We start from the raw sequence: 16,396 nt of genomic DNA, 5'->3' as shown, positions 1-16,396 counted from the left end.
CCCTCCTCACTTGGTCCTCCAAACACGACGAGCTTCCATTCTGGTCCTCCGAGGCAAGAGCGACGGCAGAAGACGCTGTTGGGAGCTGCAGGCATCTGTTATCGATGTGTATTCCAGTACAATATGCTCAGGCGTTTACTTTGAAAAAAATATCTTGAGGATATTCAATTGAACAACGTTAACTTGAAATACATCATCCCATTGTGAGAAATTAAGCATTCCAGCCAAGTGCAGCTATTTGACTCTAAGTCGCTCTTGTCTGGGAGGACCTGTGTGGTACTCGTTGTGTTTGGAGGAGTGAGTAAAAGGAGCTTAACCGTGTTTGTAAATATGTCCCTGGTTTCTGTCAATTTTGTAATTGTTCCAATCCACTCTGTTAATGACGCCTATAATTTAAATATTTTTAGTCGGGATTTAGTTCTACTTGCGTATGGAGTTGTTCCCTGCAACAGAATGCTGAGGCCTAGAAATCCCATAACAGCCTTCGAAACCTTCCTTAGCAAGTTTGTTACTCTATGCGGTTTGATTCATAGTAACAAACTTAATAAACATTGTTTAAAGAATTCTTGGATTGCTCCAGAGTCACAAAATATTCGATATTTGCTATTAATAGTTGGAGTAAGACTGCGGTTAAAATGCTTTATTTTTTGTTAGTACATTAATTCGTATTTATGTCAAACCTTTTTAATATAATAAAATGTCCCAATAAACTTTATAGCGAGGAGATAGACACAAAATGCTGGAGTAACTCAGCGGGTCACGCAGTATCTCTGGAGAGAAGGAACAGGTGATGTTTTGGGTCGAGACCTTTCACCAGACTAGTCTATAATAGAGAGGAGACTGGACTCTCGGAGAGAGTTAAATGAGGTGGCTCAAAGTGTGATTTGAAGCCAAGTTATGAGAGGTTTTGGAACTGGGAGAAGAGGTAGTAAGGTGAAATCGATTTCATAATAGAATCTACAAACATAGAAACATAGACAATAGGTGCAGGAGTAGGCCATTCGGCCCTTCGAGCCTGCACTGCCATTCAATGTGATCATGGCTGATCATCCCCAATTAATGCCCCGTTCCTGCCTCCTCCCCATGCCCCTTGATTCCGCTCGCCCTAAGAGCTCTGTCTAGCTCTTTTGAATACATCCAGTGATTCTCTGAGGCAGAGAATTCCACAAATTCACAACTCTGTGTGAAAATGTTTTTCCTCATCTCAGTTCTAAATGGCCTACCCCTTATTCTTAAACTGTGGCCCCTGGTTCTGAACTCCCCCAACACCAGAAACATGTTTCCTGCATCTAGTGTGTCCAATCCCTTAATTTTATATAAGATATCCTCTCATCCTTCTAAATTCCAGTGAATACAAGCCCAGTCGCTCCATTCTTTGATCGAACATAGAACAATACAGCATTGAAATGGGCCTTTTAGCCCACAATGTCCATACCAAACATGATGCCAAGAACAGCTCTCTTCTGCTTGCAAAAGATCCATATCCCTCCATTCCCAGCATATACATATTCCCATCTAAAAACCTCTTAAATGCTACTATCATAATTGCCTCTACCAACATGGGTATTTATAGTAGGTACACAAAAATGCTGGAGAAACTCAGCGGGTGCAGCAGCAACTATGGAGCGAAGGAAATAGGCAACGTTTCGGGCCGAAAACCCTTATTTATAGTTATGGATTTCACCATTGGGATGTGTCTGTGATGTAAAAGTATGCTAAGCTCAAAGGAGCAGAATGTATGAAAGCAAAAGGTAAAATTAAGGAAAGAAATTAAACTGCAGATGTTGGAAATATGCTGGAGCCACTCAGCAAGTCAGTTATTGGCTGTGGAAGGAGAAATTAAATTAATGTTTCAAGTTGTAGACACTTCATAGCCGACAAAGCATTGCAGCATTTTCTGTTTTTATTTTGGACTTTGAGAAATGTTGGCAGTGAGGCAGGTAATAACCATTTATTTTAGGCATTTGAGATGAACAAATCCATATAATTTCTCTGTTACATAAAATAATTCATAATCTCTGTGCATCACCTTGATAGAATAGCTCTAAAGCAGATTAGATGCTTGTGAAAAAAGAGATGAATCCTTAATTTACATCGTGAAATTAATAATGGAATAATATCATAACCATGATACATATTTGTAATGTTTTTTAACCAGTTATTTTCCCTTCCCCCCCCCCCCTTCCCCTCTCCATATAGAATTGTAGAAGATGGTGGCATAGAAAGAGGTGATGTCGCTTATCCTCTCCTTGCCAGTAACCACACAAACAAACTATAATTTAATCTGACTTCAGTTTGTGCCCCTTGTAGACGGTGGCAATTTGTGTGGCTCTTACATGTACATTTTAAACATGAGGCTTTCTGCCTCTGTCACCCTTTCAGATAGTGTGTTATAGACTGTCAGCAATTTGAATGCAGAAAAATACTCCATTCCCTTCTAATCCTTCTGCACATTATCTTGAATTTATGTCACCTGGTTATTATTCTTGCAAAGAAAATTGGTCCTTCCTGTCTGGGCGTAACTGGTTATACATCTTGACGCTTCCTCTGTCCAAAGAGGTCAATCCCATCCTTGACAATCTCTTCCCAAAACTATCCTTTTATGTCAACCCTATCCTGAAAACAGTAACTTATCTGGATGTACTGTTCCATAGGTGCGGGAAACTTCAGTGTCCCAACAAAGGAGACTTTCTTCATGGGTGAGTTGAGCAGTTCATAGCATTAGGGTTTTTGTCTGTGAACAATATTATAGTCAAACCTGCACATTTCTAACAGTCCAGCCAAGTAATATTCAGGGATAGGAAGGTGGATGTATAATGCCTCCATTCTGGAGACGCTACTACCCATTATAGTATTAGACTTTAAACCTGCAACATTACTGTCTGTGTCTTATATCTTATAGTGAGAGACATTTTCCTTTTTGCTTAAAGTTGGCAACTAAAATTCAGTTTAGGGAAAGCTGCAGTTCCTGTGTGAAATGCTCTGCTCATTCCTGTCCTTTGTTCCTTGCTACTAAAATGGTGGCTTGATCTTTGTGAGGAATCATATGGAAAAATGTAGAGATCAGCAGTGGAAATGCATATTCAAAGTGTATGTTAAATTAGATACTTGTATTCAAAAATACTATAAACACCCAAACCATGGCAGATCCTATGATGCAACTATTGCCAGAAGGAATGTGCTAGTGGTTTATTTTCTGTTTTATTTTGTTCACCTCTCCAATCTGAGAAGACCCTGGTTTTTGCTTGGTAAGAGATCAGAAACTTGACTTATGGAGCATTTGCTGGCGTGAATCTACATTCAGTAGTTCTACATGTTAGTACTCTGTCAATCAGTAATTGATTTCACCAGGTTTTCTGAGGCCAATTATACTACAGTTGCTGTTTACCTGGTCATGGACAAATAACTTGGCACAGACTGGGGATCAATCCCGAGTCTTGATGGGCCCATATGATTGTCTGAAGAAGGGTTTTGGCCCAAAACGTTGCCTATTTCCTTCGCTCCATAGATGCTGCTGCACCCGCTGAGTTTCTCCAGCTTTTTTGTGTACCTTCTGACTCTCTTAATCAATGGATTCAAACCCACTGGAGGAGCCCTTCGTCTTCAGACCCCTCCTGTTTATCCAGAATTTCAGACCAGTTTTCTTGCTAGAAATGTATATTTTGTTATGTGGCATTTCAGAATATAGTAAGTCATTTGATAAATAGTTACTTAGCATGATGTTATTTCCATATTTCTGAATTATGATATTTTATCGTAATAGCCATGTGGAAGTTTGGATACTAGACAAAGGTTGCAAATTCACTACCCTACCTTGGGCAGAGAGGCAGGTTTGCTCAGGTCATGTTTATGGTGGGTGATGTCTTAATTAATTAATGATATGCACTTTTTAGAAATCACTTTTGATTGGATGTAGTTGAACCTGATTAAGGAGGTTTTGTTCTCTGAAGTGCAAAATTTAGGACAGTTATTGTCAGGTTTATGCATTTCATTTGTTCATGGGGAAAGCTTTATTTTAAAGACTTCTTTTGGATCTTTCGCTGATTGTGAACCATAAGGATGATGATAAGGTCACACCTGATTTATCACAAGACATCAAATATTAATTTGGATTTTCTTTCTCGCTTTGCTCCTCCAAAATATGCATGTATTAACACTTTAGAGCAGATACGTGCATGATATCAAGTTGGTTCCCAATCTCAAGCAAGTGTTACCAATACAACTTGTCTTTAACAAACTACAAGAGTTTATAAATTTACGGGGATTACTGTTCATCAAGTTGAAAGCTGACACCCTCTACTTCTGCTACAATGAGTCTTGCAATGGGGGAATGAGGGCGCAGAATTGGAGGCCTGAATATGTTGGTCTCTCTTCAGCGATTGCACTCCAATGTTGAACTATTTGTGAAATCCAGTAGCAGAGCCCAAAATTGTTGTAATAATGTTGATTCATTAATTCTCCAGCATGGGGCTGTGAGAGACAGAGGCAGTAAAAGCTAAAGTGTAATTTATTTTTAATTAATCAAGTTTGTTAAGTGTTTTGATATTCAAATATGGTTTCATTTATTTTTCTAGCTCTTGAATGTCTCTGAATGTTAGTGACATTCAAGAGATTTTGGTTCTTGACAGTTTTGACAGTCAGCTAAGCCTGGATGTGTGGTTTAACCAGCTGCTGCCTTTCTTCATTGATCAATGGCTCCAAATTCTGAAAGAATGCTTATTTGTATTGTGTGCGAAGGCTTCCTGTAATGCACAGTATTTAGACAATAGAACAAGCAAGGAAGGCAGATCAGCCCATATTGCCATCATGACACCATTACCTAGTGCACTGTCCTGCTGCTAAGGGCCTCGCCATTTTGGAGTTTTGGGCAACACCTTATAAACCCATGACCTATATCACCAAAATGGAAAAGATTTTAAGATTTAAGATTTATTTATTATCATTCGATAAAAACATGCTTCCACATGAATCATGAACGAAATTTGTACTCGGGTTCGAGCAGCGTAATAGTGCAGTAAGACATCAATAAAGTGCAGTAAAGACATCAATGAATTCTAACTTATATAAAACCTTCCACAATAAAATCCAAATAATAATGAGCCTGTGAATAAATAGTAAAAGGTAAAAAGCAGCATGGTTAAAAGACAGCAGCATAATAATGACCATAGCAGCAGCAGTAGCAGCAGACAGTTCACTGAGGTAGTGAGGGTTCAGTCAGTGAGGTAGGGAGTTTAAAAGTCTCACGGCCTCGGGAAAGAAGCTGACTTTAAGCCTTGTTGTCCTGGCCTTTATGCTGTGCAGCCTTCTCCATGAGGGGAGGGGGGGGGGGGGGGGGGGAAGAGTCCAGTGGGTGGGGTCCTTCATGATGTTTGAGGCTCTGCTCTTGCACCTGCTGATGTAAATGTCCTCAATGGCAGGGACGCAGTTATTTGTGATTTGTTTGGGCAGATTTGACCACCCTCTGCAACGCCCCCTGCAAAAGGACAGCAGACTTATGAGAACACCATAGTTTGCAGGTTCCTTCCAGTCATCCGCGATCCTGACTTGGTAATATATTGCAGTTCCTTCAAACTAATTGGGTCTAAACCTTGGAACTCTCTACCCTAAATATTGTGGGCTTGTATCCACTGGAAGGACTGTAGAAGTTTGGAAGGTGACTCGCCTCCACCTTGTTGGGGTCTATTAAGGATGGGTAGTAAATGTTCGTCTTGCCAGTGGTGACAAGTTGCCAGTGGCAAATCCAGAAGTGGTAAGTTTAAACTTGCCATAGAAGTCAGCAGTGTGCACAGGCAGTTTGTCACTGACAAGTTGTGCTTTTCAAGCAACTGCTTTTAATTGCCAATGTTTTTGATCTTGTATGCTGTTGTACTGTTTATTTGTACAGAAATGAATGCAGAATTCTGCAGCAACTTCTCAATTATTTCTGAAAATACTGTAAGTCTTAATGACTGCTCTGTGTCAGGATCCGATGTAGCAGGCTTGTTCATCAGGAAGGGAACAGCAGCAAAGGCTTCTGGGAAGGTTCCTTGCAATTCATTTGGACAGAAGTACAGATAAGGGAGGTAGATCTTGCTCAACGTTTTATAGAAATCCACACTTCCAGCCACTTCAGAATATCTCGCCCCTCTTGAGTGAACACAAAGGTTTCAACTCCACATCTCAAACCTTTCAACCCTTGATAATTGTGCAAATAATCTCTGAAATAAGTCCTTTTTATCAATTTGTCTCTTCTTTAAATAAAAAAGGGGATTTGGGATGCTAGCCTTCTGATAGAATATAGAAGGACAAAGGACAACCTTGGAGGTTTTCAGAATCATGGGGGATTACGATTAAGCTAAAATATGATTATCTACTGCTCAGCGAGATAACAATGAGAGCATAAATAAACAATCATGAAATACAATTTTACATAGGGCATGATTATGATGTGAAATTTTCTGCCAAGATCTATTGGTAAATCAGAGACCACAGATTACTTTAAATAGGGACCCTTAAACAATATTGGAAAGCAATCAGACTGCTTGCTCCCTGCATCTCTTGCTGTCTTGGCAGACTGCAGTGATCTTGAGGCATGGTAGTTATGGCCTAATGTTGACATCTAATGATGCTGTACTCCACATCTTGCTGTGTTGGAGTCGACTGGATGGAAAGAGCTCCCAGAAAAGAGAAGGAGGGAATGTCCCGATACTGCTTCCACTTGCCTGTTGGTTGGGTGCCAAAGTCCTCTTCCAAGTTGTGTTAACTATTGTCAGGCATTGTAATTCCTTGCAATTGTAGTTAATATTTATCAATTAACCTGTCTCGCTATAATAAATTATCCGGTCATTATCAAATTGCGATTTAAGCAAGCTTGCTCTGCGCTCTATTGGCTATTTTGTTTTGATTGGCTTCTGGAGTCATGTGAAATTTCAAGTATTAAAATGGAAATAATGTACTGGAAAATATCTTCAGTGTACAGTTGTGTATTTCCCAGCAGAAATAACTGAGTTGAAATCAGAAAGGGGAACTCCGGCTATGTTTCCCCTTTACTTTGGGCTAAGGACAACTGCAATTAAAATCAGTACAAGTTGGCCTCATCTTTAATTAATTATGTAAGCTTAGCATCATATTTAGCCCTGCGACCATAACGGCAGGAAATATTTGCTGGCTGAAGATGCAAACATTTTCTCGTAAAACTCTTATCAAGGCAGTATGTGGGAGCGTTGGGGACACGGGCACCCACAAGTGGGGGGAGGGGGGACGCACAGACGCGCACACACACACACACACACACCTTTTTTTAGTTGTGTTGTTCAAAATGAAATAAGTATGGCAAATTTTAAACAAAATCTTAATGGGCATAAGTAGCTGCAAAAATAAAATCTATAATTTACTAAAATAAATTAACCAATTATTGGGGAAGTAAATTGTGTCACTGCTACAATGGGACCTGTTTACCCAAATATCTAGAGTAGACAAATCGAAGGGAAGTGTATTTAACTTCTACAACTAATTTTGTAATAATATTTGATGCTGGCACCAGACATACACAATTAGAAGCCTTTATTTTTCCCACGCAAATGTCGTTCAGCTTGCTGAGCTCAAAATGCAGTGGTTCAAGTGACACTTGCTTTGTGGGTGACTTCCTCCTTCTCTGTAAAGACGTACCTTGATTTTCTTTTTCAGATGTTTTTCTATACAGTTGCTGAGAAGCACAATAATAGTCTGTGAAGATGCCGGATAAAGATAATTTATTTAACAGAGGTAATGACGAGGCTGGCCACAGCTCAGATGATATTTGCCGTGACTTCCTGCGCAATGTCTGCAAACGTGGCAAGCGCTGCAAGTTCTACCACCCCGACATTAACGAGGTGTCCGACTTGGGTGTTAAAAAAAATGAGTTTGTCTTTTGCCATGATTATCAGAACAAGGAGTGCACTCGTATCAACTGCAAGTTTATTCATGGGACAAAGGAAGATGAGGAACATTACAAAAAATCAGGAGAGCTTCCCCAACGTCTACGCCTTACGGTGGCCATGGGTCTTGGCCTTTCACCTTCTGACCTTTCTTTTAAAAAAGGCGAGGTTCCAATCTGCCGAGATTACCTGAAAGGGGACTGTCAACGAGGATCTAAATGTAAATTTCGGCACTTAAAACGTGATGAATACGAGTATGAAAATAGAACTTTGGAGAGATTGGCACGAGATCAAGTGCTCTCTCCTGTCGTGCGACGATACGACCCATTTGATGACCTCTATGAGACTGATCGCTATATTGACTATGACCATATTCTAAAGAGGAGAAGAGTGGATGGCTTACGATTTGAAAGTTATGATTTTAGCATCTCAAACTCGCGTCCTGTGGACTATCGATTTCTAGAAGAGGAGAATCTGATGCTCCGAAAGCGAGTTGAGGAACTGAAAAAGCAGATCTCGAATTTGATGGCAACTAATGAGGTGCTCTTGGAGCAAAATGCACATTTCCGCAACCAAACCAAGGTGGTGACACTGACTTCCACTCCCACAGCCACAGAGCAAATACTGGCAGCACCAGCTGTGGCTACGCTGACCAATTACAACCATGGTATAGCACAGACTCACACCACATTGAGTAGCCATGCACTTCAACCACGACCAGTCATCCAGCAAGATCTAGTGGCAACTGCTTCTGCTGCACCGCCTAGCAATGCTGCACCAACAGCACAACATCTTAACCCGGAAATTGCTTCCCTCCCTGCTGCACTGGCCCAGACCATCGCCCAGGGAATGGCACCTCCAGTATCCATGGCCCCGGTGGCTGTTTCTGTTGCACCAGTGGCAGTGTCAATTGCACAAGCACTGCCAGGAATCACCATAAGCCATGCCACCACTCCAATGGTTACATATCCAATTGCGTCACAGAGTATGAGAATAACGGCAATTCCTCACTGAAAAGCATTGATAGAAAGAAATATAAAGAGAAGAAATTCAGCGTTCCCATGTTGCTTCCAATGACGTGTGTTATATAAATATGCACGCCAAAGCCAAATAGGATTCTGACCCAGCCTTTAGTTCTTTTTGTGTCTATAAACGATTCCTCTCCAATTCATTGTATATTCTGACCATTTGTTTTTTCCCCTCCTATTATTATGCTTAGCTCATCAACTCTTGTTAATTCCTTGTCTAATTTAACTTAAAATGAGTGCAAATGACACAAACGTTTTTTTATGTATAAAGGTTTATGTGTTGGAATAAACAAATCACTGGGCTGCGATGCTGCGCAAATATTCAGATCTACTTTTCTCCTTTGTCTCCCACACTCGACCGTTTGCTTTCTTGACGCAAAGCTGAAATCTAGTAGCACATGAAATTGTAAATTTCTCTAGCAACAACGAGCAAAAAAGGATTACTTTGAAACATTTTTGTGGATGTTACTGGCGCTGAATGAATTTCTGTGTTTTCCCAGGTAGTAGCCATTGCACGTCGGAATGTAATTCTTTGTGTGAAACGTTTTGAAGATGAGATGGCCCTTGATGAATACAAATGCTTTTTAAACTTTAATATCCACATATTACAATTTAATCCTCACAACATGAGAAAAATACATTGCATTACCAAAGTGTCTAACTTGGAAGCCATTGCAAAGATTTTCTTTCTGACTGAACCTAAAGTACTTTCAGCTTTGTCATTCTTGTCGCACTGGATGCTCAGTGTATGAAAGAATCTGTTCAAATCCACAACAATGGGCTCTTTGCCATCTACAGGAATGATATGAGGTAAAGAAATTTGAACTCTTTTTACTGATGGATAGCAGTGTCCAACACAAAAGTCCACAGGTTGGCATTCTTACTGGAGTCAGTTTCATAGAAGTGGATGGAGGACACCCACATTCAGGAAGGATGCCCTTCTGTGCATGAGGTCAAGCAAACATAATGGATATGAATGAACTGCAGATGCTGGTTTAAACCAAAAGATAGACACAAAATGCTTGAGTAACTCAGCAGGATAGGCAGCATCTCTGGAGAGAAGGTGCCATTCCTTCTCTCCAGAGATGCTGCCTGTCCCGCTGAGATACTCCAGCATTTTGTGTCTATCTTTGGTCCAGAAAACACAGATGGAATGTGACTCTGCATCTAGCCTGCAGCTGTTTGATGGCATGGTGTCCCTTCTCTTGAGCTGTGAATTCACCCAAGCTTCAGCAAGGCACATTTCTTCATGTTTACTTGATGGTGACAGAAAAGGCAATAAGGGAAATGAGGATTGAATTGGATAAAGGTAGTTGAGTAAAGTCGGTAAAAAAAACAACTGTCAAAACAGTTCTTCTGCATGCAGCTTGGGTCAGCAATGCAAGAAATGCAAACTTTTTTCAGACCCTTGGGTGAAAATGGACATTCTATTTCAACAAAATACTGTAATTTGTATGCAGGTTCAAGAAATGTATCAATTGCCTGATGAACTGTGTGGAACATTTTAATCTAAAACAGTTTGAGATGTCCCATTTGGGACCAGAATGGAAGTGTTTGCACATTATCTTTGACATTTGCTGAGCCAAGCTGTTCAAGGTAGGGTACGTGCACATTCACACTGAAAATCCTTTCTCCTTTTCAAAGCAAGCTCGTAACCAGCTCCACTGAGAGCAGCACTAGCCTTTCCTGGCTAGTTTGGCTTCAAACCAGATAAGAACCTTAAAGCCATTTTGAACACAGTTTATCTTTTTTTTCTTTAACTTTGATTAACTGCTGGAAATCCGTAGATTAAGATAGAATCTATTGGGACTTTGCGTTCAATGTTCTGACCCACGTGACCAGATGATTCATTTTCCTGAACCGTGCCAAAATTACCTACCAATTAGTTAACAGTGTATATGGCTTTTAGTTATTCACTGTTGACACTCCTGATGTGACTGCAGCAGTTCAATTTCAGTGCTCCTTGACTATTTTTCAAGGAGTAGCTGTGACATTGAACCCAAAGGTTAGTTACATAGCTGTTTCATCAGCTAGTTATTGGGGGGGATTTATCCTCAATTGTTGCTTTTTAGTTAACCTTGTCTCCAACTTGTATAGAGTAGCTTTCATTTCAAATGATGCTCGTCACGTTCTTGAGGTCTGGAAATTAGAACCAATGAACTAATCTTGCACAATTGAAAGACACTTAAATGATCAAATGTATTATTTGCAGTGTTTCCATTGTTATGCTACTAGATATTTGTAATAGCTCTTCAGCTGCTGTGCTACAATTTACATTAAGGTAATGAAGGGAGTGGTGGAGTGGAGGGAATCTCTGGGCAACCTTCCGCAACATTTCCCTATGCTACCATTGCAAACCTCCAGGATTCCCTTGACTGAAATTAGCTCAAGTACAATATTGTCTATATAGTTGTAAAACATTCAAAACCAAGAGGCTGACCCAGTTTGTTTCATTTAAGCATAAGGTGGACTTTACTGTAAACTAATAATATCACCAAGTAATGGTAACAGCAACAGTTAAAATAGTGCAAATGCTAGATGATGCACTATTTTTAAGGACTTTTCAAACTAGTCTGTCAGATATATGATTGACATATATGAGGAATTAAGAGTATTGGAACATAGACAGAACAGCAACAGGCCCCTTGGGACACGGTGTCTGTGCCAAATTAAACTAATCCTCCCTCCATTCTCAGCAAATTCATGTGCCTATCTAAAAACCATTTAAAAAGCCACTATTGTTTCTGCTTCCACTAACACCCCTGGCAGTGCACCCCACACAAAAACTTACCCCACACATCTCCTTTAAACTTTCCCCCCTCTGACCTTGTAGCTAAGCCCCCAGTATTTGACATTTTCACCCTGGAGGGAGAAAAGGTTCTGACGGTCTCTCCTAAGGTTAGAGATTATCAGATCTCCCCTCAGCCTCTGACGTTCTAGAGAAAATAATCTAGTTTTGTCCAACCTCTCCTTACAGCTAATATCCTCTAATTCAGGTAGAATCCTGGTAACCCTCTTCTACACCCTTTCCAAAGCCTCCACATCTTCCTGTAATGGGGTACCAGACCTGCACGCCATATTCCAAATGTGGCCTTTCATAGAGCTGCAAAAATATTCAATGTACCGTAGAAGTCTGTTGGATATAATGGGTTTGAATATGACATATTTGCATAAAACAGGAATCGCGAAACCAGTACTGATAAATTGTCAGAAAATTGTACAGTCAGAAAAAACTGAAATGTAAAACCATTTGCTTAGATTAAGAATTTTCTTATTATGTATCATATTTGTAAATTTGATTTTTTGATTCCTGGCAGGTTGAATTCTGTCCAATTTTTTTTCTCTAATTATTTGTTTAATTTAATATTCTGTCTATGAAAAACAATTGAGCTACATTTTTATAAAATAATTTTTGTCTCCAATGGTGACAACTTTATTTTGTCCTTCGTAAATGCCTGCTTGGGACAAGAATTAATAACGGCTGATATTTGTATAATTATTGAAACTTACTGTTACATGAGGTTCACTGATAATTTGGTAAAGGTTGATGCACTGAATAAAAATGTGATTTATCACATTAAAAAAAAAAATTCAGCATTGCCTATTAAGCTAATTTGCTGTTAAAACTATTTACTTGGTTGCTCGAATGATTTATTTATTCCTGTGTGTAAAATGAAAGAATTATTTTTCTAAATGGTCATTATGAACCAACCATTTCCTGACCTAGACAATGCTGGAATAAAAAGACCAACGACATAAATATTTCTGAGTAATTGATATACAATTTGAAGCAAAATAACCTTGCATGGCAACAAAAACCGCAGCTCTCATGGTAATGTTCAAAAGAAATATCAGTCAGATGAAAGAATGTCTTTCAAAATCTACGGTGCATCACGTACACTTAACTATGCTTTGCCTTCATATCTGCTCATGAAATACTCAACTTTACTCCCTTAATAATAACAATATTTATAACAAAGGTTTCTAATTGCTGTACTTAAGCACCTGAGCCAAGGCGGAAGTGTTTAATATTACAGAACAAATTACAGTAAAAATTCACTTGAGATTTTCAAATTAATGTCATGCTTTTTACACAAGATTTGCTTTACAAATTTCTGCAGAAGGTGTGATATACCTCAGCCTTGGTGAACGATGCTCTAATGTTGGCACCTGCAGTCGTTCATTCGATAACTTAATCTCAAAAGACCTCCTCACTATTGTGATCCTCAATGTTTAAAAAGAAGACCTGGATAGCTTTTTGGTAATCGATTCACTTCCTTGGTCAGTGACTGCAATCTTTTTCCACCCCCACTTTCCTCTTTCTGGCTGAATTTTCCACATTTCTTCCAAATAGTAGAAGTTACCAGGAGAGTCCACATGGATTCTCGTTGTGCCAGATTTTTTACTATCACCCAATTAATGTTCTTCCATTCATACTCTGCCCCGATCTTTCTGGGTTTTTTTCCTGTTCCTACTTGTATTACAGAAATTAATCAATCAATAAATTTGCTTTTAACCTTCATTCACATGCTGCTTACTTTAATACACTTCATCCTTAATGCATCTGTATCTCAAATCTGGTGAATGATTGTCAGTTGATTACTGTAAGCCTAGTGACTTCCAAAGCTACCTCAATTTTATACTTCATCCAACTGCGTCTTTCTTTTTCAGTTGTCTCCACCCTGATGATGCCAGAGCTTCTGAAATATCTACCTGGTTTTCTCTTCCAGAGACTGCATTCTGTTGTTACAGAATCTTGTAAATCAAATCCACCCTACTTCCTGCACTTACTCCACTTATCTATCTCAAAATTCACCTTGCACCCCATCACCATTTGACAGAACAATCTCTGCCACTTCCAACATGACATGCCTTCTATCTCCCCAACAGCAAAAAATATTTCCCACCCCTTGCTGTTACAATTTTGAAGGGACAATTCCCTTGTGACACCTTAAACCACAGCTCTTCCATCCATAAACCTTGTTCATCTTTACATTCAAGTCTATGAATGTTTCCATTCTATTGTACACAGTTCCAAACAGATAAACAGGTTCCAGGTAAGACAGTTTGTCTTATACTCTTTTTGCTTCCACAATGGATGGGGGTCTGCATTTGGAAGTCTGATTTGGGTGATCTCTTTATTAAGTGCTTCCTTTGTGTCTGGTCCCACGGGTTCCAGTTATTTTTGCTCTTGAAACCTCCATATTATTCCTTCTTCAATCTCTATTCACACGGCCTCTTGTGTTGCTCCAGTGGAAGTTCATGAAACAGCATCTCATCTTTCTAATTCATGCTTTTCAACCCTTTTGGGTTTACACTAGTCTTTTAACTTCAAAACATAAGACCGCTTTGATTTTCTCCCAAGATAGCAGAGGTAATTTGGAATAGATGCACTGGTATTTCTGATAACAAGGATGGTTCTGACCAAGTGCATGAAAGGTGAATCCACCTGTATGTACGTCTAACTGCCTTTGCCTTCCTTCTGTTTGGGCCATCTTCTATTTATCTCTCCCTCTCCATAACACTGCTTTTATCTTTCACACATATCTGGGTCTATTGTTTTTCTGTAGAAATGAGGATCTGCAGATGCTGGATTACAAAAAACTCAGCAGGTTAGGCAGCATCTTTGGAGAACGTGGATATTCTGAAGAAGGGTCCTGATCCGAAATATCACCTATCCATGTTCTCCAGAGATGCTGCCTGACCCACTGAGTTACTCCAGCGCTTTGTCCTCTCTTGTTTCTCTTATTTTTTTTTTTGTTTTCTCTTATCATCTCACACAGTGAGTTTTCTTTTGCCCTTTAATTTACTCTTGGTCTCCAGCTCATCAGTGTACAAGTTATCTTCCTTGTGTGCATGGACATTTCTTTTCCACCCCATTTCCCTGGCTCTGTTCCTCTTCAGGAGCTGTTGTTCTGTAATGTCTTTTAGATTCTGATGAAATGTCAGAGATCTAAAACATTAACCCTACCTCCCTTTCTCCACAGATGCTGCCTGACCTGCTGAGTGTTTCCAACATTTTTTGTTTTTAGTTCAAGTTCCTGCTGTCAGTTGGGCCATACTCAGGAGGTTCCACTGCTGAAACTAGATACCTCCTCCTGGACACAAGTCATCACATTAACATTATTCCAAAGCATACACCCTAATGTCCAAAACTCAAAATGTTCATTGGCAATTATTTTCCTACCACTTCCATAGAGCTTATTTGTAAATGTAAGAACCAAACCACAGATGATTTTGATGTTCTTATACTTTGCTCTATTTAAGGATATTAAAATGAACAACCAGTACTGCAAACAGCATCATCTTATAAATTGATAGGATTAATATTATGTACATATTGTACATATTGTTTGCTATGCTGTGTTTGACAGGTTTTTAAAACATGTATTTACCTTTAGAAAATTCTTCTAAACAGTAGGTTAATGTTTCAATTGATGCTGGGTTCCAGCGCGGTAGATCTTAATTAAGTCCAAGAAAACGCTTTGTTTAAAAGGAAATAAAAGTATTTGCACTTATTTGTATGAAATGCTGTCAAATGAAGAACAATAAAGGACATTTTAATTTTAGCTTGCACCATCTATTGACCTCTCATTTATTTTCAATTCCACATTAAAATAATTGGTGGGTAAAATGTTTTTAAATTTGCACCTTTGAGAATTTAAGAAGCATCACTGTTGTTGAAGGATCAATTGACTATGGGTAATGTTTTTGAACAGTTAATTTAGACATTGTACTAGAATTGAGGGGGAAATTCTCCACTAGTTTGAATCATCCCAACGAAGGAAGATAGTTATCGTTGTTGGCAGTGAATTATCTCGGCTTCACCTCATCGATGTAGGTGTCCCTCTGTGTAGTTTTCTCAGCCCAACGATCCTCAGCTTCTGTCCAGTACAAGGTTGGAAGTGGGGATATTTGAATTACACCAATGTTTAATTCCATTTACAAACCCTATGATAAAGCATGATCTAGACAGAGTTCAGATATGCACTAATAAGTGGCAATTTTTTGTTCCCACTGCACAATCAGGCAATGATTCTCCCCAACAAAGTTGGGAAGTCACTTGCCATAGAATTCAGTGTCTAACCCACTCTAGTGGCCTTGGGGTCGACAATGCCTGACCTACACTAATGCCCACAGTATCTTGAGGCGGCAGGCCCATTTATAACCCATTTATATCATAAACTTACAAAATTCTTAAGGGGTTGGACAGGCTAGATGCAGGAAGATTGTTCCCGATGTTAGGGAAGTCCAGGACAAGTGGTCACAGCTTAAGGATAAGGGGGAAATCCTTTAAAACTGAGATGAGAAGAACTTTTTTCACACAGAGAGTGGTGAATCTCTGGAACTCCGTGCCACAGAGGGTAGTTGAGGCCAGTTCATTGGCTATATTTAAGAGGGAGTTAGATGTGGCCCTTGTGGCTAAGGGGATCAGGGGGTATGGAGAGAAGGCAGGTACGGGATACTGAGTTG

General features: G+C 39.5%; 1 protein-coding gene across 2 annotated transcripts; it reads left to right on the top strand.

The window, feature by feature from the left end:
* Positions 1 to 26: 26 nt before the first annotated feature.
* zc3h10 (zinc finger CCCH-type containing 10) lies at positions 27 to 12,513 on the top strand. 2 transcript variants are annotated; one of them, XM_055664453.1, is made up of 3 exons: positions 27 to 297; positions 2,655 to 2,699; positions 7,666 to 12,513. In XM_055664453.1, the coding sequence occupies exon 3, from the start codon at positions 7,713 to 7,715 to the stop codon at positions 8,907 to 8,909; it is 1,197 nt and encodes a 398-aa protein (XP_055520428.1). In that variant the 5' UTR covers positions 27 to 297; positions 2,655 to 2,699; positions 7,666 to 7,712; the 3' UTR covers positions 8,910 to 12,513. The 2 variants fall into 2 exon arrangements, with proteins under 2 accessions (XP_055520428.1, XP_055520429.1); XM_055664454.1 differs by lacking the exon at positions 2,655 to 2,699.
* Positions 12,514 to 16,396: the final 3,883 nt, after the last annotated feature.

Source organism: Leucoraja erinacea, chromosome 40, assembly GCF_028641065.1.
Source record: "Leucoraja erinacea ecotype New England chromosome 40, Leri_hhj_1, whole genome shotgun sequence".
Classification (NCBI taxonomy): domain Eukaryota; kingdom Metazoa; phylum Chordata; class Chondrichthyes; order Rajiformes; family Rajidae; genus Leucoraja; species Leucoraja erinaceus.
This window is presented reverse-complemented; position numbering and strand designations above follow the sequence as displayed.